The sequence below is a fragment of the Balaenoptera borealis genome (genome assembly GCF_965194805.1).
Source record: "Balaenoptera borealis genome assembly, chromosome: 1".
Lineage (NCBI taxonomy): Eukaryota > Metazoa > Chordata > Mammalia > Artiodactyla > Balaenopteridae > Balaenoptera > Balaenoptera borealis.
In genome coordinates this window covers 159462531-159486993 of record NC_138860.1, presented here as the reverse complement: position 1 = coordinate 159486993, position 24463 = coordinate 159462531, and the positions used below count along the sequence as shown (strand labels likewise).

The 24463-nt window shown below is 38.2% G+C and overlaps 1 protein-coding gene across 5 annotated transcripts in view; it reads left to right on the top strand.

Annotated features, from left to right (window-relative positions):
- The window catches only part of CCDC30 (coiled-coil domain containing 30), a 156535-nt gene that overhangs the window by 76616 nt on the left and 55456 nt on the right, over positions 1 to 24463 (top strand). For 4 of the 5 annotated variants that reach the window (XM_082387700.1, XM_082387699.1, XM_082387698.1 and 1 more), the window contains exon 9: positions 22579 to 22758. In XM_082387700.1, coding sequence (XP_082243826.1) covers positions 22579 to 22758 — 180 coding nt within the window. Of the gene's footprint in view, positions 1 to 18828; positions 19073 to 22578; positions 22759 to 24463 lie in introns of all 5 variants that reach the window. The other variant, XM_082387701.1, reaches the window with a different exon arrangement.

The window sequence follows — 24463 nt, the reverse complement described above, 5'->3', positions numbered from 1 at the left end:
TATTGCCTAGGTGTAGCCAAATTTTTATCTTTGTAAATGTTCTAAAATAGAAGAGATTGTTTTGCCAGTTTTGGGCCCCTGAATTTTATGCCCTCTTAAAAACTGGTTTTAAGTTTAGAGTGAGCTCTAAGTCCAAGATTCGCAGTCATGAAACCTAGTTGCAGAAGTGGGAAGAGATACTGGAGAGATGGTGGAGAACAGGTGTAATAGTGGTCACAGGAGCAAAGAGCCAAGAAGCCAGGTCACAACATATAGGTTTGTTGTATGGGGGAAAATGTCTAGTTTTGAGCACAAGAATAGTGTTATAGGGCTTTTGAGGGAGATAGTCCTAGTAACTCTGCATGAGATGAATCAGAGAGGAAAGACAGACCAGTTAATCTGGATATTCACCACAGATGAAAAGATAGTAGTCTAGATTAAGTAAGTGGCACTGGAGATGAAATGGCCAATCTGAACGCTTTTCAGGGAAAAATTTGACATTAATAATCAAAGCTGACAAAAATCCACTCAGCTGATTTGGGATAATTGGCAGAGATACTTGCCCCAGGGAGCAAGGCTGTGGCCTTAATTCATTTGGAGGTGGAGAACCTTGCCATGAAAAAGGTACTGGACTTCAAGTAAAGAAGTCCTTGCTGCCACCTGTTTCCATGACTTGGTCCAAACTGCTTCCCATCACTGGGACTGTGAGAAGTGAAGTCTACATATCTGCCATATGTTTTCCTCTCTCCTCTTCTCATTATGTTTCCCTGCTTGCTTATCTTCTGTGCCCTACTTCCCAGCCCCCCTTATCACAGATCCATTACACAATCACATTCAGCAATAAACTGCATATCTACCATGTGCGACATACTGTAGGTAGATACTGAAGCTACAAAATAAGACACAGATCCTATCCTTAGGGTCCATATTGCCTGATGGGGGAAGATAAACAGTTAAACAAGGGAGTATTGGATACTATGGGAGCACAAAGGAGGGGTTCTGGTCTAGGCTAATGAACTAAAAAATATTCTTAAAGGAAGTGACAAATTGAGTCCTAAAGTATGAGAATTTAAGGGCCAAGGAAAAAGATGGGAGAATAGTTTTCAGGGGAGATAGACATGTGCAAGAAAAAGCTGATTTGTTTGAGGAACTAAAAATGACCTCAATGCTGCTATAGCCTAGAGTGTGAAGAGAGGGAATGAGGAAGGAGATGATGAGAATGAGGAGGTAGTCAGGGACCTGACCATGAAGGAACACGTTTGTCTGCACTAGGGAGTTTGGACAATAGGAAACTCCTGCAGGGTTTAGTAACATGGGAGAGACACAAACAGATTTGTGCTTTAGGAAAATCACTCTGCCTGCTGTGTGGAAAGTAGATGGTTGGTACCAGAATGAAGGTAGCAAGACCAGTTAGGAGGCTGTTATTGTAATGATGTTTGTGAGGATGGTGACAAGTGGATGGAATTGAGAGGAGACAGAGTCAACAGGACTCAGGGATTAATGAGTATAGGAAGTGAAGAAGAAGATACTATAGGCAGAGATTTGAGTATGAGAACAGGTTAAGGAAGACTTAATTTTCTGTTTTGATGGTGTCAAACCAGAGAGAGGAGTTCAGCTTTTGAGACAGTGACTTCGGAGTGTGTTTGGAACAGCCATGTGTGGATGTTCAACAAACAGTTGGATTTATGGGTTTGGAGGCCTGGGCTGGAGATAAATTGGAGAATCATCAATAAGTAGATGGTCAGATGGATAAGATGTTCCCATATGTTGGTTGATAAAAACACTCAAAGGTAGAAACCTAAGGTAAACCTCTCTATGTGGACAAAAGGAGTGCTCCCAACAGGAAAATGGGACAAAACAGCCAGAGAAGTAGGAGAAAAGTCAGGAGAGTGTGTGTTACAGAAGCCAGGCTAAAGAGTATTTCAAGAAGAAAGGAGTAGTCAAGAGTGTCAGGTACTGCCAATGAGTCAAACAAAATAATGGATAAAAAGTGACTGCTGAATTTAGCAACAAGAAGGTGGTTGGAGACTTTAATAACAGTTCCAATGAAGGGCAGAAAACAGATCGCTTCCTAGATCCCATCCCATGGGATGGTGAATGGGAGTGAATTGAGGAGGGCGTGAGAGATGAGTACGTGAAAATGGTGAGTGTAGATAACGCTTTCCAAAAAGTTTGATTGTGAAGAGGAGAAGAGATTATGGAGCCAAGCTAAGAGGAAATTTGTCTATGTTTAATTACTCGTGGGAAAGAGTCCCCAAATGGGCAGGTTTATGACTCAGAAAATCAGAAAACAGCTAGCCTTAGTCAGGAGGTAGGCCACTTTGTCCATCGTATCGGGAGGAAGAAAGGAAGGATGGACAGAGATCCAAATGGGTTTTTAACTTAAGAGGAAACCAAAGGACTTGTTCAATGGTTTTTGTGTCCTTTGTGAAGCAGGAAGCAAAGTCATCTGCTGAAAGTCGGAGAGGAATAGAAATATCAGAGTTTGCAAGAGAGTGAAAAAGTTTGAAATAATCACTGTGGAGAAAGGAAAAGAAAGCTGACTGGGAAGAGCAGGAATGGAAAGGAAAGCTGACTGTGGAGGGTCCAGTCAAGGCCAGAGACCCTGAATTTATGTTTAACAACATTAGTATAGACATGAGAAGACAGTTGAATTTATACAGGGTTGAGGTTCTGCCACATAAATGGAGTGGAAGGACAATAGGGCAAGAGAATTGAATATTTTATTTGGACAGTGAGTAAAATAATGAACTCTATAGACTCTGCATTGGATAAAGAAGCAAGTAAAGGGAGCTGGACAAGGAATTTAAGGTACTTATGATTGCACTGAGAGCAAATTATGTAAAAAGGAAAAGCTGGAATCCAGATGTCTAATTTTAGTATTTCAGAAGTGAAGCAGTTATTGATGATACAACCCTTAGTGTGGTTATGCAAGTAGTTGGCAAAGTGGGAGAGATGACAAGGTAATTGGAGATAAGGAGACTGAGGAAGTGAGATGTCAAGGCATTGGTGGGTGATCTATATGGACCTTGGAATCTTCCAGGATAATGGCAGGACTTGGGGTGAAGAAGATGCCAGAATGCCATGAGCCAGAATCTTCAACTGAAGAGAAGTAGGAAGTGTCACAGCACACCTAGCATGGTCCCGTGCACATAGAAGCTGCTCAATAAGCCAAATTGCTTGATTCTTGTAATACATCTCCTCTACTAGATTTTAAGCTCCTTAAGGTAATGGACTGTGTCTTGTTTTTCTGCTGTTTATAGTGCTTTTGTTATAGAGAAATGGAATCTTAGAACAGGAGGGACCTGCAGGAGATCGTCTGAACTAGTGGTTTTCAAACTTCTACCTTCTGAGCTTTGAGCTGTCTGGGGAGGGGGGCTCAGAAACTACCTTGGGAGATGAGGAGAGCCTGATGAGTGGGACTGTGAGCCTTCAGTGCACATTTCAAGCCGAAGATCCACTCTTAGCTGTTTCATATGTGGAGCTCTATGTAAGATTTTACTTCGAGAAAGGGTCCACAGCTGAGATAAGTTTGAGAACCACTTCATTTAGCTAAGTCTTCTCTTTCCACAGCAGAGGTCTCAGACCAAGAGAACAAAAATGACTCTTTCACTCACAGTCATGCACTTAGCAAGTTATTGGCAGGACTGGGTGAGGTCCCAAGTCTCCTGAGTCAGGAGAAGTTACTACTTTATCTGCTTTGGAAAGGGTATAGTCACAAATATCCCAACGGCCAGAAGGTGCTGGAACACTTGGTTTCTAAGTCAGTTGTTGTGAAGAAGAGCTTTATGCAGTTAAAAACTTGCTCGGGACTTTAGTCTCAGTATATGCATAACATGGGGGTGGGATGGGAGGGAGAATGAAGCCCCAGTCTGTCTTGTTCTGGACTGTCTCCAGTGTATAGAATAATACCTGACACATAGTAGATACTCAAAAATTTTTGAATGAATGGAATTCCCACTATTCCTACTATGTACTTGAGGCTGAAGCCAGAGTTGGACTTCCAGTGGCAACCCCAAACTTACAGAGCATAGCTGAACTCAGCCTGGGTTTGCTGTATTAGGAAGCTTGGGCCAGAACAGCTAGCAGCTTCCCCTTGACGTTAATGCCTTAATGAGTTTTATTTTTTCTAATATGCTCTCATTTACCATCTCACTGCATCCTTACTATCTTTATCAAGAATTGTTTGATAAATGTTCAAGTTGATTTCCATTTCCAGTTCAGTTTGACAGTGAGTTTATATCCATTTCACAAACGTATTTTTCCTCTTCCTCTAAACTATTCCTTCCCCAGCCCAATCCATTTAGTGAATAGCCCCTCCATTCACACAGTTGATTAAGCCAAAACTAGGAGTCATCATTGGTTCCTCCCCACTTCTAACCCATCAACAACTCCTGTCAGTTCTACCATGAAAATATAAAATATTTAATCTGTCTATTTCTAGACACACAGAGGCGGGGCCAAATCCAAAGCTGAAACCCCAGAGCTGTGCGAACAAAGAATAGAAAGGGAAATCTCTCCCAGCAGCCTCAGGAGCAGCGGATTAAATCTCCAGTCAACTTGATGTACCCTGCATCTGTGGAATACCTGAATAGACAATGAATCATCCCAAAATTGAGGTGGTGGACTTTGGCAGCAACGATATATATATACTTTTCCTTTTTCTCTTTTTGTGAGTGTGTATGTGTATGCTTCTTTGTGTGATTTTGTCTATACAGCTTTGCTTTCACGATTTGTCCTAGGGTTCTGTCTGTCTGGTTTTTCTTTCTTTTTTTTTTTTTTAGTACTTAGCACTTGATATCATTGGTGGATTTGTTTTTTAGTTTGGGTGCTCTCTTCTCTCTTTCTTTCTTTTTTTTTCTTTTTTGTGTCACTTTAATTTTTAATAATTATTTTTTATTTTTTATTTTATTAACTTTATTTTATTTTATTTTTTCTTTCTTTCTTTCTTTCTTTTTCCCTTTTCTTCTGAGCTGTGTGGCTGACAGGGTCCTTGGGCTCCAACCGAGTGTCAGGCCTGTGCCTCTGAGGTGGGAGAGCCGAGTACAGGACATTTGTCCTCCAGAGACCTCCCAGCTCCCTGTAATACCAAACAGTGAAAGCTCTCCCAGAGATCTCCATGTCAACGCTAACACCCACCTCCACTCAACCACCAGCAAGCTACAGTGCTGGACACCCTATGCCAAACAACTAGCAAGACAGGAACACAATCCCATCCATTAGCAGAGAGGCTGCCTAAAATCATAATAAGGTCACAGACACCCCAAAACACACCACCAGATGGGGACCTGCCCACCAGAAACACAAGATCCAGCCTCATCCACCAGAACATAGGCACTAGTCCCCTCCACCAGGAAGCCTACACAACACACTGAACCAACCATAGCCACTGGGGGCAGACACCAAAAACAACAGGAACTACAAACCTGCAGCCTGCAAAAAGGAGACCCCAAACACAGTAAGCTAAGCAAAATGAGGAGACAGAGAAACACACAGCAGATGAAGGAGCAAGGTAAAAACCCACCAGACTAAACAAATGAAGAGGAAATAGGCATTCTACCTGAAAAATAATTCAGAGTAATGATAGTAAAGATGATCCAAAATCTTGTAAATAGAATGGAGAAAATACAAGAAACATTTAACAAGGACCTAGAAGAACTAAAGAGCAAACAAACAATGATGAACAACACAATAAATGGAATTAAAAATTCTCTAGAAGGAATCAATAGCAGAATAACTGACGTGAAGAACGGATAAGTGACCTGGAAGATAAAAGAGTGGAAATAACTACTGCAGAGCAGAATAAAGAAAAAAGAATGAAAAGAATTGAGGACAGTCTCAGAGACCTCTTGGACAGCATTAAATGCACCAACATTCGAATTATAGGGGTCCCAGAAGGGGAAGAGAAAAACAAAGGGACTGAGAAAATATTTGAAGAGATTATAGTTGAAAACTTCCCTAATATGGGAAAGGAAATAGTTAATCGAGTCCAGGAAGCACAGAGAGTCCCATACAGGATAAATCCAAGGAGAAACATGCCAAGATACATTAATCAAACTACCAAAAATTAAATACAAAGAAAAAATTTTAAAAGCAGCAAGGGAAAAGCAACGTATAGCATACAAGGGAATCCCCATAAGGTTAACAGCTGATCTTTCAACAGAAACTCTGCAAGCCAGCAGGGAGTGGCAGGACATATTTAAAGTGATGAAAGGGAAAAACCTACAACCAAGATTATTCTACCCAGCAAGGATCTCATTCAGATTTGATGGAGAAATTAAAATCTTTACAGACAAGCAAAAGCTAAGAGAATTAAGCACTACCAAACCAGCTCTACAACAAATGCTAAAGGAACTTCTCAAGGCAGGAAAAACAAGAGAAGGAAAAGACCTACAATAAGAAACCCAAAACAATTAAGAAAATGGTAAAGGAACATACATATCGATAATTACCTTAAATGTAAATGGATTAAATGCTCCAACCAAAAGACATAGACTGGCTGAATGGATACCAAAAAAGACCCATATATATGCTGTCTACAAGAGACCCATTTCAGACCTAGGGACACATACAGACTGAAAGTGAGGGGTTGGAAAAAGATATTCCATGCAAATGCAAATCAAAAGAAAGCTGGAGTAGCAATTTTCATATCAGACAAAATAGACTTTAAAATAAAGACTATTACAAGAGACAAAGAAGGACACTACATAATGATCAAGGGATCAATCCAAGAAGAAGATATAACAATTGTAAATATTTATGCACCCAACATAGGAGCACCTCATTACATAAGGCAAATGCTAACAGCCATAAAAGGGGAAATCGACAGTAACACAATCATAGTAGGGGACTTTAACACCTCACTTTCACCAGTGGACAGATCATCCAAAATGAAAATAAATAAGGAAACACAAGCTTTAAATGACACATTAAACAAGATGGACTTAATTGATATTTATAGGACATTCCATCCAAAAACAACAGAATACACTTTCTTCTCAAGTTCTCATGGAACATTCTCCAGGATAGGTCATATCTTGGGTCACAAATCAAGCCTTGGTAAATTTAAGAAAATTAAAATCATATCAAGTATCTTTTCCGACCACAAGGCTATGAGACTAGGTGTCAATTACAGGAAAAAAAATCTGTAAAAAATACAAACACATGGAGGCTAAACAATACACTACTTAATAACCAAGAGATCGCTGAAGAAATCAAAGAGGAAATCAAGAAATACCTAGAAACAAATGACAATGAAAACACGACGACCCAAAACCTATGGGATGCAGCAAAAGCAGTTCTAAGAGGGAAGTTTATAGCAATACAGTCCTACCTGAAGAAACAAGAAACATCTCAAATAAACAACCTAACCTTACACCTAAAGCAATTAGAGAAAGAAGAACAATAATTCCCAAAGTTAGCAGAAGGAAAGAAATCATAAAGATAGAGCAGAAACAACTGAAAAAGTAATGAAGAAAACGATAGCAAACATCAATAAAAGTAAAAGCTGGTTCTTTGAGAAGATAAACAAAATTGATAAACCATTAGCCAGACTCACCAAGAATAAAAGGGAGAAGACTCAAATCAATAGAATTAGAAATGAAAAAGGAGAGTAACAACTAACACTGCAGAAATACAAAGGATCATGAGAGATTACTACAAGCAACCATATGCCAATAAAATGGACAACCTAGAAGAAATGGACAAATTCTTAGAGAAGCGCAACCTTCCGAGACTGAACCAGGAAGAAATAGAAAATATAAACAGACCAATCACAAGCACTGAAATTCAGACTGTGATTAAAATCTTCCAACAAACAAAAGCCCAGGATCAGATGGCTTCACAGGTGAATTCTATCAAACAGTTATAGTAGAGCTAACACCTATCCTTCTCAAACACTTCCAAAATATAGCAGAGGGAGGAACACTCCCAAACTCATTCTACGAGGCCACCATTACCCTGATACCAAAACCAGATAAAGATTTCACAAAGAAGGAAAACTACAGGCCAATATCACTGATGAACAGAGATGCAAAAATCCTCAACAAAATACTAGCAAACAGAATCCAACAGCACATTAAATCATACACCACGTTCAAGTGGGGTTTATCCCAGGAATGCAAGGATTCTTCAATATACGCAAATCAATCAATGTGATACACCATATTAACAAATTGAAGCATAAAAACCATATGATCATCTCAATAGATGCAGAAAAAGCTTTTAACAAAATTCAACAGCCATTTACCATAAAACCCCTCCAGAAAGTAGGCATAGAAGGAACTTTCCTTAACATAATAAAGGCCATGTATGACAAACCCACAGCGAACATCATTCTCAATGGTGAAAAACTGAAACCATTTCCACTAAGATCAGGAACAAGGCAAGTTTGCCCACTCTCACCACTATTATTCAGTAGGTTTGGAAGTTTTAGCCACAGCAATTAAAGAAGAAAAAGAAATAAAAGGAATCCAAATTGGAAAAGAAGAAGTAAAGCTGTCACTGTTTGCAGATGACATGATACTATATATAGAGAATCCTAAAGACGCTACCAGAAAACTACTAGAGCTATTCAATGAATTTGGTAAAGTAGCAGGGTACAAAATTAATGCATAGAAATCTGTTGCATTCCTATACACTAATGATGAAAAATCTGAAAGAGAAATTAAGGAAACACTCCCATTCACCATTGCAACAAAAAGAATAAAATACCTAGGAATAAACCTACCTAAGGAGACAAAAGACCTGTATGCAGAAAACTATAAGACACTGATGAAAGAAATTAAAGATGATACAAACAGAGAGATATACCATGTTCTTGGATTGGAAGAATCAACATTGTGAAAATGACTATACTACCCAAAGCAATCTACAGATTCAATGCAATCCCTATGAAACTACCAATGGCATTTTTCACAGAACTAGAACAAAAAATTTCACAATTTGTATGGAAACACGAAAGACCCTGAATAGCCAAAGCAATCTTGAGAAAGAAAAACAGAGCTGGAGGAATCAGGCTCCCTGACTTCAGGCTATACTCCAAAGCTACAGTAATCAAGACAGTATGGTACTGGCACAAAAGCAGAAATAAAAACAGAAATATAGATCAATGGAACAGGATATAAACATATGGTTACCTTATTTTTGATAAAGGAGGCAAGAATATACAATGGAGAAAAGGCAGCCTCTTCAATAAGTGGTGCTGGGAAATCTGGACAGCTACATATAAAAGAATGAATTTAGAACACTCCCTAACACCATACACAAAAATAAACTCAAAATGGGTTAAAGACCTAAATGTAAGACCAGACACTATAAAACTCTGAGAGGAAAACATAGGCAGAACACTCTATGACATAAATCACAGCAAGATCCTTTTTGACCCACCTCCTAGAGAAATGGAAATAAAAACAAAAATAAACAAATGGGACCTAGTGAAACATAAAGCTTTTGCACAGCAAAGGAAACCATAAACAAGACGAAAAGACAACTCTCAGAATGGGAGAAAATAGTTGCAAATGAAGCAACTGACAAAGGATTAATCTCCAAAATTTACAAGCAGCTCATGCAGCTCAATATCAAAAAAACAAACAACCCAATCCAAAAATGGGCAGAAGACCTAAATAGACAATAGATATACAGATTGCCAACAAACACATGAAAGAATGCTCAACATCACTAATCATTAGAGAAATGCAAATCAAAACTACAATGAGGTATCACCTCACACCAGTCAGAATGGCCATCATCAAAAAATCTACAAACAATAAATGCTGGAGAGGGTGTCAAGAAAAGGGAACCCTCTTGCACTGTTGGTGGAAATATAAATTGATACAGCCACTATGGAGAACAGTATGGAGGTTCCTTAAAAAACTAAAAATAGAACTACCATACGACCCAGCAATCCCACTACTGGGCATATACCCTGAGAAAACCATAATTCAAAAAGAGTCATGTACCCCAATGTTCATTGCAGCTCTATTTACAATAGCCAGGACATGGAAGCAACCTAAGCGTCCATCGACAGATGAATGGATAAAGAAGATGTGGCACATATATCCAATGGAATGTTACTCAGCCATAAAAAGAAATGAATTTGAGTTATTTGTAGTGAGGTGGATGGACCTAGAGTCTGTAATACAGAGTGAAGTAAGTCAGAAAGAGAAAAATAAATACCATATACTAATACATATATATGAAATCTAAAGAAAAAAATGTTTATGAAGAACCTAGGGGCAGAACAGGAATAAAGACTCAGACATTGAGGCTGGACTTGAGGACACGGGGAGGGGGAAGGGTAAGCTGGGACAAAGTGAGAGAGTGGCATGGACTTATATATACCACCAAATGTAAAATAGATAACTAGTAAGAAGCAGCTGCATAACGCAGGGAGATCAGCTCAGTACTTTGTGACCACCTAGAGGGGTGGGTTAGGGAGGGTGGGAGGGAGACGCAAGAGGGAGGAGATATGGGGATATATGTACATGTATAGCTGATTCACTTTTTTATAAAGCAGAAACTAACACACCATTGTAAAGCAATTATACTCCAATAACGATGTTAAAAAACAAAAAACAAAAAAACCTCTGAATGGCTTCTTATTGCACTTAAAATCCAAATTTTACCATGACTTCTAATGCCCTCTGCAACTTGGCCTCTGCCTGCCTCTCCAATTTCATCATTGTACCATTGATGTACAATGTCTTGTTTATCATACAGTCTTTCAGATCCTCTAACCCTTCAAGCACTTTCCCTCTTTAGGAACTTTGTACTGAAAAGTTCCCCGTGTCCAGAATGCTCCTCCGCCGGCTTTCCATGTGGCTCACTCCTTCCTACCTTTTCAGGGAGACAATCAGTAACTGCCACGTTAGGGAAAATCCTACATCCTGCTCTAGCATGTCACCTTGTTTAGAGGTGACTTATCATGATCTGTAATTACCTTGTTTACTTGTTTATTGTTTGTCCTCATATTCCTCCTTTGTGTGTTCTATGAGAGCATGGACCTGGCTGTCTTGGTCACCACTGAGTCCTTAGTGCATAGAACAGTGCTTGGCATATAAGTGATATTTGATAAATATTTGTTGAATTAATTAACATTTTTTTCCCTTTCCTCTCTGAAAACAGAGTTCTATCACTAGCCACTCTTCTGTTCTACTAGGCTTTAGTTTTAATTGTACCTTGTCCTTGTAGGTTATCAAAATGCCTTCACATTTTACTTCTTAAGATCCCAGAAATCTTATGAGTAGGGCAAGGCCACTTTACAAATGAAGAGACTGAGACTCTGAGAGATTTTGCCTTGTCAAACGTTGCATAAATAATAGGTGGAAGATCCAGGACGAGATCCCATGGCTTCTACTATTATAGTCTCTTTCTTGAATCTCTGTACAGGTTAAAACTGCTATGTATCTGGGTTACTAGAAAAGGAACAGAATAATGATGCTGCCTAGGCACCTCCTACTAGCTGAAGACTGGTGACAATTACAAAATTACAGAATGATATAAAAATAACAGAGGGGGTGAGTTTCAGTCAGAACTCGGTAAATAATGATTAAGAGCTATGTTAGAGGGGAGAAGAAATTTGAGAGTCATGGTGGGTTCTCTAGTCCGTAAGGTGTAGGTATACTGACTGCATGGCGTGTTCTCAGCTCCATGTTATTTTTGTCTGGTAGTCTACTTTTGCCCATGCAACTGTTACATTATTATTATTATTATCATCATATAACATTAATAATAAAGTAATACATAGTCATATGTATTACTTTTAAAAATCTGTTCAGTTTGCCTTTGGTTTCTAAGTCACATTTTCTGTTACACCTTTTGAAAGGATAAAGCCTGTTCTTTTTGGAGAGCGTTTATTTTAATGAATCTCATCCTAATATATTAAGATCACTTTAAATTAAATTACTACATTCTAAAGTATTGCTAATTCTCCTTAATTAACTAATTTATGTGAATGCAGTTCATTTATCCAGACCATTAGTAAAGATGTAAAATGGCATTAGCCCAGGATTATCCCCTGGAGAGCCCTGCTCATCATTCCCTCCAAGCCAAAGAAGACTCACTGACTGCCCTGCTCTAAATATGGGTTTACAGGTACATCTTACTTACCCACCTAAGAGGAGGACCATTTAAACTTTAAACTATGGAAACATAATGAAGGCTACTTCTCTTCTCCTATGACTACATGGCCACTATGCAACTATAGGAGGAAATTATATTAGGTCTGGCTAAATTTACTCTTTATAAAGTAATTCAACCCTCTAATTGTGACAAATCAAGCACCTTCATAAATATTAAACTTACATGACCAGTTTATAGATTTTTCATTTTTTAAAGTAAACTTTTTATTTTTGATATAATTGTAGATTCACATGCAGTTATAAAAAATAATAGAGATCCCATGTATCATTTACTGGTTTTCCCCAATGGTAACCTCTTGTAAAACTGTAGTACAGTATCATAACCTGGATATTGACATGGACACAGTCAAGACACAGAACATTTCCATCACCACAAGGATTCCTCATGTTGCCCTTTTATAGCCACCCTCACTTCCTTCCCACTTCACCCCCTCCTTAACCCCTGGCGCTGTTCTATTCTAACTAGTCTATTCTCCATTTCTAAAAGTTTTTCATTTCAATGATGTTATATAAATGTATCCATACAATAAGTAACATTTTAGGGTTGACTTTTTTCACTTAACATAATTCTCTGGAGATTCATCTAGGTTATTATGAGTATCAGTAGTTGTGCATTTAAGCCCATGATCTATTTTGAGTTAATTTTTGTATGCGGTATGAGACTTAGATAGGATTCTCTTTTTTTGCCTGTAGATATTCAATTGCTTTAGCATCATTTCTTGAAAAGGCTGTCTTTCTTCCATTGAATTGCTTTTGCACCTTTGACAAAAATGAGTTAGGCATTGTGAGTTTCTGCTTCTGGGTTCTCTAATTCTATTCCATTGATCTATGTGTCTATCCACTAATATCATACAATCTTGACTGCTGTAGCTGTATAATATAGTTTTGAAATTGGATAGACTGATTCCACTTTATTCTTTTTCAGAGTTGTTTAGCTATCTAGTTCCTTTGCCTTTTCATATAATGTTAGAATAATCTTGTCTGTAGCTACAAAAAATCTTGCTGGAATTTTGATACGAATTGTTTTAAATCTGTATATAAATTTAGGGAGAATTGACATCTTTTCCTATGTAGAATCCTCCAATCCATGGACACAGTATGTCCTACATTTATTTAGATATTCTTTTATTTCTTTCACCAGCATATTATAGTTTTCAGCAGACAAGACCTATACATGTTTTGTTGATATACACCTAAGTATTTCATTTTTCTGGGCAATTATAAATGGTATTGTATTTTAAATTTCAGTGTCTATGTGTTCATTGCTAATATACAGAAATACAATTATTTATCTTGCATCCTGTGACCTTTCTGAACTTGCTTATTTGTTCTAGGCTTTTTTTTTTAAAAAAAGGTTTCGTGAGATTTTCTACATAGACAATCATATCATCTGAGAATCATGTGATTTCAGATTCTTTCATCTTTTCCTATCTGTATGCCTTTTACTTCCTTTTTTGTCTAATTGCACTAGCTAGAACTTCCAGCAATGTGTTGAATAAAAGTAATGAATGTGAACATATCTGTCTTGTTTCCAATCTTATCAGGAAGGCTTTCAGTTTTCACCATTAATACAATGTTAGCTGTTTGGTTTTTGTCAAATTGAAGAAGTTTCTCTTTATTTCTGTTTTTCTAAGGTTTTATCATAAATGAGTGTCACATTTTATCAAACGGTTTTTCAGTATCAACTGATATAGCTGATTTTCTATCTAGTTGTTCTATTAATTTTTGAGAGGGTTGTTGAAGTCTCCAACTATAATTGTGGATTTGTCTATTTCTCCTTTCAGTTATTCAGTTTTTACTCCAAATACTTCACAGCTCTGTTGTTTGGTGCATACACATTTAGGATTGCTATGTCTTCTTGGTGAATTGACCCTTTTATCATTATATAATGTCCCTCTTTTTCTTTCTTTTAATTTTCTTATTTCTGAAGTCTACTTTATCGGATATTAATATAGATTCTCTTGCTTTCTTTTTATTAATATTTGCATGATATGTCTTTTTCATCCTTTTGCCTTCAACCTGCTTATATTATTATATTTGAAATGAGTTTTTGTAAATGGTATGTAGTTAGGTCTTGTTTTTTAATCCACTCTGCCAATCTCTATCTTTTGATTGGTGTGTTTGGCCAAATTACCATTAATGTAATTATTGGTATATTAGAACTTAAGTTTGCTATTTTAAAAATATTTATTTATTTGGCTTCATTGGGTCTTACTTGCGGCATGCGGGATCGTTGTTGCAGCATGTGGGATCTTTCGTTGCGGCGTGTGGGCTTCTCTCTACTTGTCGTGTGTGGACTCTAGAGCTTGTGGGCTCAATAGCCCCACAGCATATGGGATCTTAGTTCCCCAGCCAGGGATCGCACCTGCATCCTCTGCATTGGAAAGTGGATTCTTAACCACTGGACCACCAGGGAAGTCCCAGTTTGCTATTTTTTCATTTTTGATTTTCTGTTTTTTCTCTCTGTTATTTGCATCTGTTTTCTGTTTTATGCCTTCCTGTGGGTTATATGAACACTTTCTAATAATTCCATTTTGATTCTTCTATAATATTTTTGAGTGTGCTTCTTTTTATAGCTTTACAGTGGTTGCTCTAGGTATTACTTTTTACACACACACACACATTTTACCAGTTTGAATGAAATGTAGAAAGCTTACCTCCCTTTATGTCCCTCTACCCTCCCCAATTTATAATACAGTTTGTCTTAAAATTTTTCTCTACACACATTTAGAACCACATCAAACAGTACTATATTTTTGCTTCAACCATCATACAGAATTTAGGAAACTCAAAAGGAGAAGAAAAATGTATTTATCCAGATTTTTACTCTTTCTGTCCTTCCTTCCTGATGTTCCAGTATGCCTCCTTTTATCATTTCCTATGTGTATAGAGAATTTCCTTTAGCCATTCTTTTAGAGTAGTTCTGCTAGTGGCAGATTCTCTTGATTTTTCTTCATCTGTGAACATCTTGATTTCCTCTTCATTCCTGAAGAATATTTTCACTGGGTATAGGACTCTGGGTTGACAGTTCTTTTCTTTCAGCATATGAAAAATGTTATGCCACTTCCTTCTGATCTCTGTAGTTTCTGATGAGAAGTCAGCTGTCATTTGAATTGTTTTTCCCTTTCTGTGAAGTAGTGTTTCTCTCTTGTTGCTTTCAAGGTTTTTTTATTTGTCTTTAATTTTCAGAAATTTGACTATGATGTTGTGTGGTATGGTTTTCTTTAGGTTTATCCTGTTTGGAGCTTACTCAGCTTCTTGAATCTGTATGTTTATGTCTTTCAGGAAGATTGTAGCCATTATTTCTTCATGTACTTTTTCTGTCCTGCCTATTCTCCTTTCCTTCCACGATCCAATAACAAAAGCATTAGATCTTTTATTTTAGCCCCACAGTTCCGAGAGGCACTGTTTTTTTGTTTGGGGTTTTTTTTTTTTTTTTTTTTTTTTTCCTTTTTCCCCAGTCTATTTTCTCTCTGTTTTTCAGATTGGGTAATTTCTATTCTTCTGTCTTCAGGCTCACTGATTCTTTTCTCAGTCCCCTCCATTCTGCTGTAGATTCTATCCATTGAGTTTTTAAATTCTGGTTATTGTATTTTTCAATTCTAAAGTTTCCATTTGGTTCTTTCTTATATCTTCTATTTCTTTGCTGAGACTTTCTAGTTCTGAGAATTTCTATTTTTTCATTTGTTTCAAATGTGTTCATAATTGCTCATTGAATTATTTTTATGATGTCTCATTTCAAATATTTGTTAAATAATTCTGTCATCATGGTTTTGTCATCTATTGTTGCCTTTTCTCATTCAAGTTGAGATTCCTGGTTCTTGGTATGATGAGTAATTTTAGATTGAAATCTGAATATTTGGGGTATTATGTTATGAAATTCTAGGTCTTGTTTTAACCTTCTATTTAGCTGGCTTCTTGTGATACCACTCTAGCAGGGTATGTGGAGGGGGGTGCTGTCTACCCCAGATTGGGGTAGAAGTCCAGGTTCCCCACTCAGCATCCATGGACACCCAAGGAAATAGGGGCTCCTCATTACTGCTGGTCATGGTGGGAGTTCCTACTCCCCACTAGGTCTCTGCTTGGACTGCTCTGACTGTGATGGTGAAGGATGCCTTGTTACTGCTCTCTACTTGGCCTCCATGATATCATGAGCAGGGCAGCGGTAAAAGTCCTGACTCTCCACTAGGCCTCCTCTGAAACTACCCCAGTAAAGAGAAGGGTATCTCCTTACTGCCAGGTGGGGGTGGAAGTCCAGACTCCCCATGTCTGGTACTGCCTGGCAGGGATGAAAGTCCCTCCTCCCCCCTGGCCTCTGACACTACCCGCAGCAGGGGAGTTGTGCCTCATTATACCTGGTGAAGGTGGAAGTATGGGCTCCCAGCTTGACCTTTGCTGACATGAGTGGGGTGGAGCCACAGTTTTTTCTATGGCGTTTGGCTGGAATAAAGTGGGTAATGTCTGAAAATTTTCTTTCTTTCTTGGTTGTCCTTTTCTTGGTCCTCTGTATAGAGTAAAAAGCCTTCTGTCTATGCTTCTTGGTGTTGTCTAGGTTGCCAGCTTCTTCAGCTTTAAGTCTAGGATATATGAGGCTACAAGAAAACCTAGGAAACCCACAACCATGTCGTTCTTCAGGTCCTGAGTTACCTAACTGATCTGACTTCTTTCTACCTTTCAGAGTCTTCTTATGTTTGTTTTATATATAATGTCCAGGGTTTTTAGTTGTACGTGGTAGGAGAAATAGGGAAAACTATGTCTACTTTATCTTCCTGAATGCAGAAGTCAGTTTTCCCATTAAAAAAAAATAATAGGTGTATGTTTGCATTTTCCCAGTCTTCAAGTATATCTAGCTTCCATTGGGAGTAGGAAAAGGAAAAGAGTTTATGGAGGATGGAAAGAATCGTTATTTTATCAGAAATTTATTTTTAAAGCATTTTACTTTTTATCTCATGTTTTTAATCATTCAAATATATTACCTCTAAAAAACTGCTGAGTTCAAAGTAAAATATTTAATTCTTTTTTATACAGTGTTAAAGGAATTTTTAAAGGGAAAAAACTCCATAGACACAATTTTTCCTGTGTTCCTTTCCAGTTTTTTCTATATTTACATTTCCCATAGTATGTGTTACGTTTATACACATATATATACATATATATTATTTATTGTTCCACCATCTTACTTTAATAAGTATTTAATGTTGATGAATAGTCTTCATACCACTTTCAAGTTGGTTTATCTTTAAACCTCTTAGCCATTTCTGTGTCTCCATTTAATCACTATTTTGAATACCATGGTTCTGAGCATTATTATACAATCAGCTTTTTTCTTCTTGTCAGGTGTTTTATTTCAGTAAATTCATTGGTATGCAATTATTCAGTCAAAAGGTCTGAACACTTATATGGCTCTTCATCCGTATTGCCAAACTGCCTTCTTGAAGAATTTGAGCACCAACTATAATTTGTGAAGCATCTTGGGCTAGGTCCCACAGTACCTGAAACAAATTTAAGATTAAGGGAATAAAAATAAAATAAGCATACTTGTGTTCACTCTACTTTTCATTCATACTCTCTAACCGTGAAAGGTACATTCCCTCCCCTTGACTTCTATGGCTCACAGGCTTTTAGTTTTCCCCCTCCCTCTCTGGCTTCTGAGCCTCCTCTTCAGGCCTCTTCCCTCTGCTTGTTCCTCACAAGTCTTTAGGCTTCTGTCCAGAATGATCCTCCTCCTCTTACTTTCCCGCTCCTCCCTGGCTCATCTTATCTAATCCCAAGGTTTCTGCTCACATTCCTCTGTATCTGTGTCTTCACCCCAGGCATGTCTCCAGTCTATACCTATATTCCCCCTTCTTGGGCTACCATCCACTTGCCCATTTGCCCCAGTCAGAAATCCAGGTGTCACTCATTATTCCTTTTTCTCCTTCACCTGCCACATCCAGTAAATGACAGATCCTATCAATATTGTCTTCTAAATATCTCTAGAATCCATTCCTCCTTTCCATCCCCACCATCCTATTCTAGTCACCGTTGTTTAGTACGCAGATCACAACAATCTCTCAACTGGATTCCCTGCCACACAGATTACAAATGATGTTTCTAAAGCACACTCTCTCTTTTGCCTCTGGGCTTTTACCTATCTTATTTATTAAGTCATCCAACAACCCACCCTCCAACATATACACACACAAGCAAGTATGCACACATCCCTACCTTTACATTTGCCTAGCTTGTGCGTACTCATCCATCAGGCCTCAGATTACTTACTACTAACTTAATATAATCACTTGTTAACTTATCCTTATTTCTCACTAAATTGTAAGCTCCTTAGGGACAGGGATTATGTCCTATTGTAGCCCTAGTGCCTGCCAAAGTGCCTGGTGCTTATTGAGTGATTTTTTAAAAAATCTTTATAAGCTGTATCTGCCCAATGCCATGCTAAATGTTGAAAAAGTGAAAAACTCACTTAAACTGGTTGTTTGTCTATACCGGTAGACAAAAATCTATGATGGGTCATTTCCCTGAATATGAGTAAAAAAGATAAGACTCATTTGTTTCTAAAGTTTATTTCCAAGAATAAGATAACTGCTCTGCTATAGAATTCAAGTTGAAAATCTTGCTCACAGCACTTTCTTTACTGGTAGATATTTTCCCTCCATATTCTGCTACTATAATGAGCATTTTGATAGTCTTTTGTTATTATATTTGTGCTAAGTCCTGAATTAGGAGGAAGTAAGCAGAAGGAAATTCCAGAGGAGGCAGTGAAGGAGGGCACTTTTCCAAGAGAGGGACAGAAGGAGGAGGACTCACAGCAGAACCAAGATATGAAAGGTGAAGAACAGCAGTTGACCTTGAAGCCTGAGGAAGTCGTGAGGCTCAGAGAAGAGCTGAGCTGTATGAATCAGAGCCTCCTTCAGTCTCAGAGCTCTGGGGATAGCTCAGATGACAGTAGCGTCCAGGTAGGTGTTATAAACACCTGGTCTGACTGGCTCCATTTCCTCGGATCAGCTGTGGATAGAGGCTTAATTTTTATATCACTATTAACGTATATTTGTTGAGCAATATCATAACCATGGCCCGAATGTTAATAAAGTAGCAACCAAAATCTCAGCTCAGCCCATCAGTTGATATATTTTATTATAAAGTGTTCTTAGGCTTCTTCTAGGCTCAGCAGGAAGGAATGCTGATTGATTGTCAGTGTCTGCCCTGGGCAGGTGGGATAGAGAATGGCAGGATTTGTGCCACATTTTCTGTTCCTGGTACCTAGCCTCAATATTACAAAATACATTGTTTGTTGAGGGGGAAAGGTCACAGACTTGGAATTGTTTTAAATATGGCTATTGCTATTTACTAGAAATCTGCCTGCAGGAGAAATAAAAGGAGTGACTACACCTCAATTCTTTTACCTCAATTTTATTGGTTCCCTCTTGTACAAATTAAGATTTCCCTGCACACACTTTTCTAGGAATTATTTTGAGATCCTTAGAGGGAGGCTTTGTACTCATATGGAAACCACATTCAAAAGACTGATAATATACATTTGAGAAGTGATTCAAGTGTACATTTAGAAAACAAGGAAGACTATTAGTAAAAGAAGTCAATAATATATTTGAAAAGAGGTTTGGATAGAGTGAAAACTAGGCAAGTCATAATAAACAAGGAAAATATATACCTGAAAGGAGATTCAGATACATTTGAATGAGAAGGAAGTCACTGGATTTGCTCAGAAGACCAAAAAGAAGTATGACATCACATATTCAAAAAGAGGTTGATTTTACATATCCCAGACAATCCCTTTATTGGGCAGTGGGCCAGTGTAGGAGGCTTGGGCAGAGGCTGAACACTGTGGTCACAAAGATGATAAAATCTTTGCTTATGAGCTTAAAATAATCAGTGAACTTTTAGAATAATGAAATTTACAGTATAAGAAGTCACACCCTAGTTAATTTATTAATTTCCTCTAATTTACCCTTTCCCATTATTTGAAGAATCATTTCTCAGCACTTGCGGGGAGGTGAAAAACTATTAAGTATATAAAAACTCTCTGGGAAATCTGGGAAAATAGCCATTTTGTGAAAGAACAAATGTATATACCACATAGCCAGTAATTTTTTTCCATAATATGACTTTGAATTATTGAAAGAAGTGTGTTATTCTTATTCATTTATTCACCCAGTATTAATTATTAATTGAGTATCAATTTTTTTTTTTTTTTTTTTGGCCATGCCACACGGCATGCAGGATCTTAGTTCCCCAACCAGGGATCTTAGTCCCTTGACCAGGGATCGAACCCATGCCCCCTGCAGTGGAAGCACGGAGTCCTAACCACTGGACCGCCAGGGAATTCCCATTAATTGTGTGTCTATGATGTGCCAGGCCCTGTGTTAAGGTACATACAGCAGTAAATGAGGTAGACGTGGGCTGCATGGGAAAAAATAACATATTTGTGTTATTTGGATTCACATTTCCCAAAACACTCACACACGCTATTTTATTTACTTCTTTAAGCAAGCAAGGAAGAAAATACATTTTAGACAGATTTTTGTCTGCAGTGTGCTGTTCAGTGATAATTTCAGAAACTCTTTCTGTGTATGGGGTTCTTTGACCTTCTGATAGCTATAGATTGTTCTACTTTTTTAGTTCTTGTGTGTGTGTAGTTTTTAGTCTTCACCCTGTTGTCAGATTATGGTGCTAATACTTTGCTGCTTTCCCTGTGTACCGTGTCTTATTAATCTCATAATGTGCAAATTTAGGTAACTATATGCTGAACCCAGACACCAAATTTTAAAGAATGCTCATAAATGGCAAATATGTAGGATAAAAACTGTGAGAGCCTCTATTATGAGTGACTATGTGAGCTATATTGTTCATATGTGTTTTGTGACATCATTTGTGGCTGCTGATGGCCTTTGAGGGCTTAATTTCTGTTGTTCAACAGTATTCCTGGTGAGGTTACAGTAGCTGAGTTCTAGATATTATTTTCCCACTATTCTTGAAACATATTTGAACCACCATTAATTATCTTAATTTTATAGGTTTAAAATGTAGTTTCACATTTTTTTACTATGCTCTAGGCACTATACTTAATACTCTGTGTATATTAAGCAATACAATGAGGCAGAAATACTATTGTTGCCACTTTATAGATGAAAAAACTGAGGCTTTAGAGAGCCTAAATAATTGGCCTAGAATGACACTTTGTGGTGGAACCTGGTCTGTCTCCTTTACAGCCTGACCTTTTAACAGTTTTGTCATCTGCTTCCACTTGCTGAGAAACTCAAAGAAAGCATATAGTCCTCACGTCAAGCTAATTTTCTAAGGAAGGGTGGCAAGCTGGCTCCCAAAAGCCCTCCCAGGGTGTATGTCTTAGATTATCTTGGTGAATTTATCTGTGGTTTGCCCTTAGGCTTGCAGTCTCCAAAACTTTGATGTAATAGCCACCCCCCCCCCAAAATAGATCTGAGTCTTGGGGATACATTTACATTAAACCAAACTTTCAAGACTACTGGGTAAAATCAGAATGTCAATTAGGTATTCTTCTATAATAATGAATAAATATCACTTGAACATGTGTAGATGAACCATGCATTTACCCATAGCGAGCTAACCAGGGATCTTAGATACTTGCAGCTCTTAAGACAAGCAAATTGGATCTAGATTGCCTTTCTGACTAAACCAAGACAGGAACTGAAGGGCTAACAGGACTTGGGGAATTCAGTGTGGCAATTCTGTTATAAGCAAGGTAAACTAGAATAATGACGTGGGCTTTTCAGAATGTCATGAACAGGAAGCACACTGGACCAGGACTCAGGAAACAGACAGTATCTTATCTATTGAACTGGAGAAGGTTGAATTCTTTCTCAGCATGGCTGTGTGTGCCTACCTTTCAGAAAATCTAAATAACTCCTCCTTTGGTCACGGGAGTTTTATTGTGCCAGAGAGACCTGGCAGGAGAGTGTGTTGTTGAGGAGTAACCGAAGGAGAATCACTGGGGAGTGAAAGGAAAGTGATGAGGAAACCTGGTAATTTAGTATCTCTCGCTAAATGTTCTCTTCCCCTTTGCCAACAGACACTATGCGCACGTGCGCACATGCAACCCACATACACGTTCACACTCTGCATCTTAATATGTTGACTCTTTGAACTCCCTATTTAAAGCATGTTTTGCTCTAAAACTGCCCACGCTTCTGTTCCCCTTCATTAATATGAAAAATAAGAAAGTTAATTTTCTATGCTTAATTACTTTTGTTCACATAACTTCTTCAATATTTTCACTCTAATATAACAGGAGTTAAACTATATGAACATGTACAACTAGCAATACATGTAAAAGAGTAATTGGCTGTAGTTAAGCTAACTCCAAAAGTATTTACATGTGAATAATCACATTCTGACAGCTGGAACCCATGTTTTACCAACATTCTTTCAAATTGTCCATGTTCCCCTTGTAAAACGTTTGCTTTAGTATCCATCATCTGGAGAAAAACTGAAATACCAGCAGCAAGAGGAGCTACAGCAACTTCGCCAGAATTTGCACCGGCTCCAGATTCTGTGCAACTCAGCAGAAAAGGAGCTTCGATATGAACGAGGAAAGAACTTGGACTTAAAGCAGCATAACAGCTTACTTCAGGAAGAAAGCATTAAGGTAACTCCAGTGGGCGTATCCTTCATTTAAGAGTCTCGGTTGCTCAATTTACCCTGGGAATAAAGGAATCAAAATTCCTCAACTTGATAATTCACGACAGAGTCCCCAGATGGGTAGACAATGTGAGCTATCTGGTAACTCCCTCCTTTAACTTCTCCCTACCGAGTAGGTACACAGCTCAATGGTTTCTCTGCTGCTGAAAGGCTGTGTGTGCTGTCAACCTGTAAATATGAAAAGGTTTAAGTTACGCAGTCTTTTGAAATCATTACCTAGACCTTTTAGCACTTAGTAAATTTCGATGACCTGAACTAAATCACTGGTGGTACTGCCCTAGTTCTATCTCTGGATGTATTAGTCTCTAATAGATGCATTCATTATTATTGGTTGAATCAAATATCAACTACACCAAGGTACAAATCATGAGAGAGCAAAGTTGTTCTTCCTGACATGAGTGCATCAAAAATTTGGGGGAACATCCCCTAAACATGCTTGTTTTAAAATAATCTATATAGAACTGCCATCCACAGATTCATCTAAATTTTATGAAACACAGGGGACTTCCCTGGCAGTCCAGTGGTTAAGACTTCATGCTTCCACTGCAGGGGGCATGGGTTCAATGCCTGGTCAGGGAACTAAGATCCCGCATGTCATGTAGTGCAGCCAAAAAAAAAGAGTAAGTTTTATGAACCACAAAAATGTTCAAACTGAACCACCATGTAAAATAGAACTTTCTTTTAATTGTGGTTCAATTCTGTAAACATATACTAGGAACCTAATATAAGCCCCTATCTAAGATTCTGGAATTCAACATTCAACAAATATTTATTGAGCATCAGTCCTACACAAGGCAGGCCTTCTTGTCAATACTGAGGGTTTAATGATATGCAAAACAGACACAGTTCTTATCCCCTAGTGCAGGGGTTAGCAAACTTTGACCTATGGGTCAAATCCTGCCTGCCTTCCATTTTTGTAAATAAAGTTTTATTGGCACACAGCCATACCTGTTTGTTGACATATTATTGACGGCTGCTTTTGCACTACCACAGCAGATATGAGTAGCTCTGACAGAGACCATATGGCCCACAAAGGCTAAAATATTTACTATCTGGCCCTTTATACGAAAAGTTTGCCACCCCTAGTGTAGCAGGATCAATGACCTTATTCAAAAAGCGACATAAAAATGGATTAAGAAAGGTCCCTACTTTTAAGGAGCTCACAGTCTAGTAGGGGAGATATGGAGGAAAACAAATAGTCATTTATTTCGAACTTCAAAGGAAGCCCTTTTGGGAATTCTAGGATTATTTGGATAAACTTCTCACCCTTCATGGTTTTTTGAATTTGATCATATTCCCTCAAGCCTTTGTATTTTTTTAAATAAATTTATTTATTTTTATTTTTGGCTGTGTTGGGTCTTCGTTGCTGTGCACAGGCTTTCTCTAGTTGTGGTGAGTGGGGGCTACTCTTCATTGCGGTGCGCGGGCTTCTCATTGCGGTGGCTTCTCTTGTTGCAGAACACGGGCTCTCGGCGTGCGAGCTTCCATAGTTGTGGCTCACAGGCTCAGTAATTGTGGCTCACGGGCTCTAGAGCACAGGCTCAGTAGTTGTGGCGCACGGGCTTAGTTGCTCCGCGGCATGTGGGATCTTCCCAGACCAGGGCTCGAACCCGTGTCGCCTACATTGGCAGGCGGATTCTTAACCACTGCGC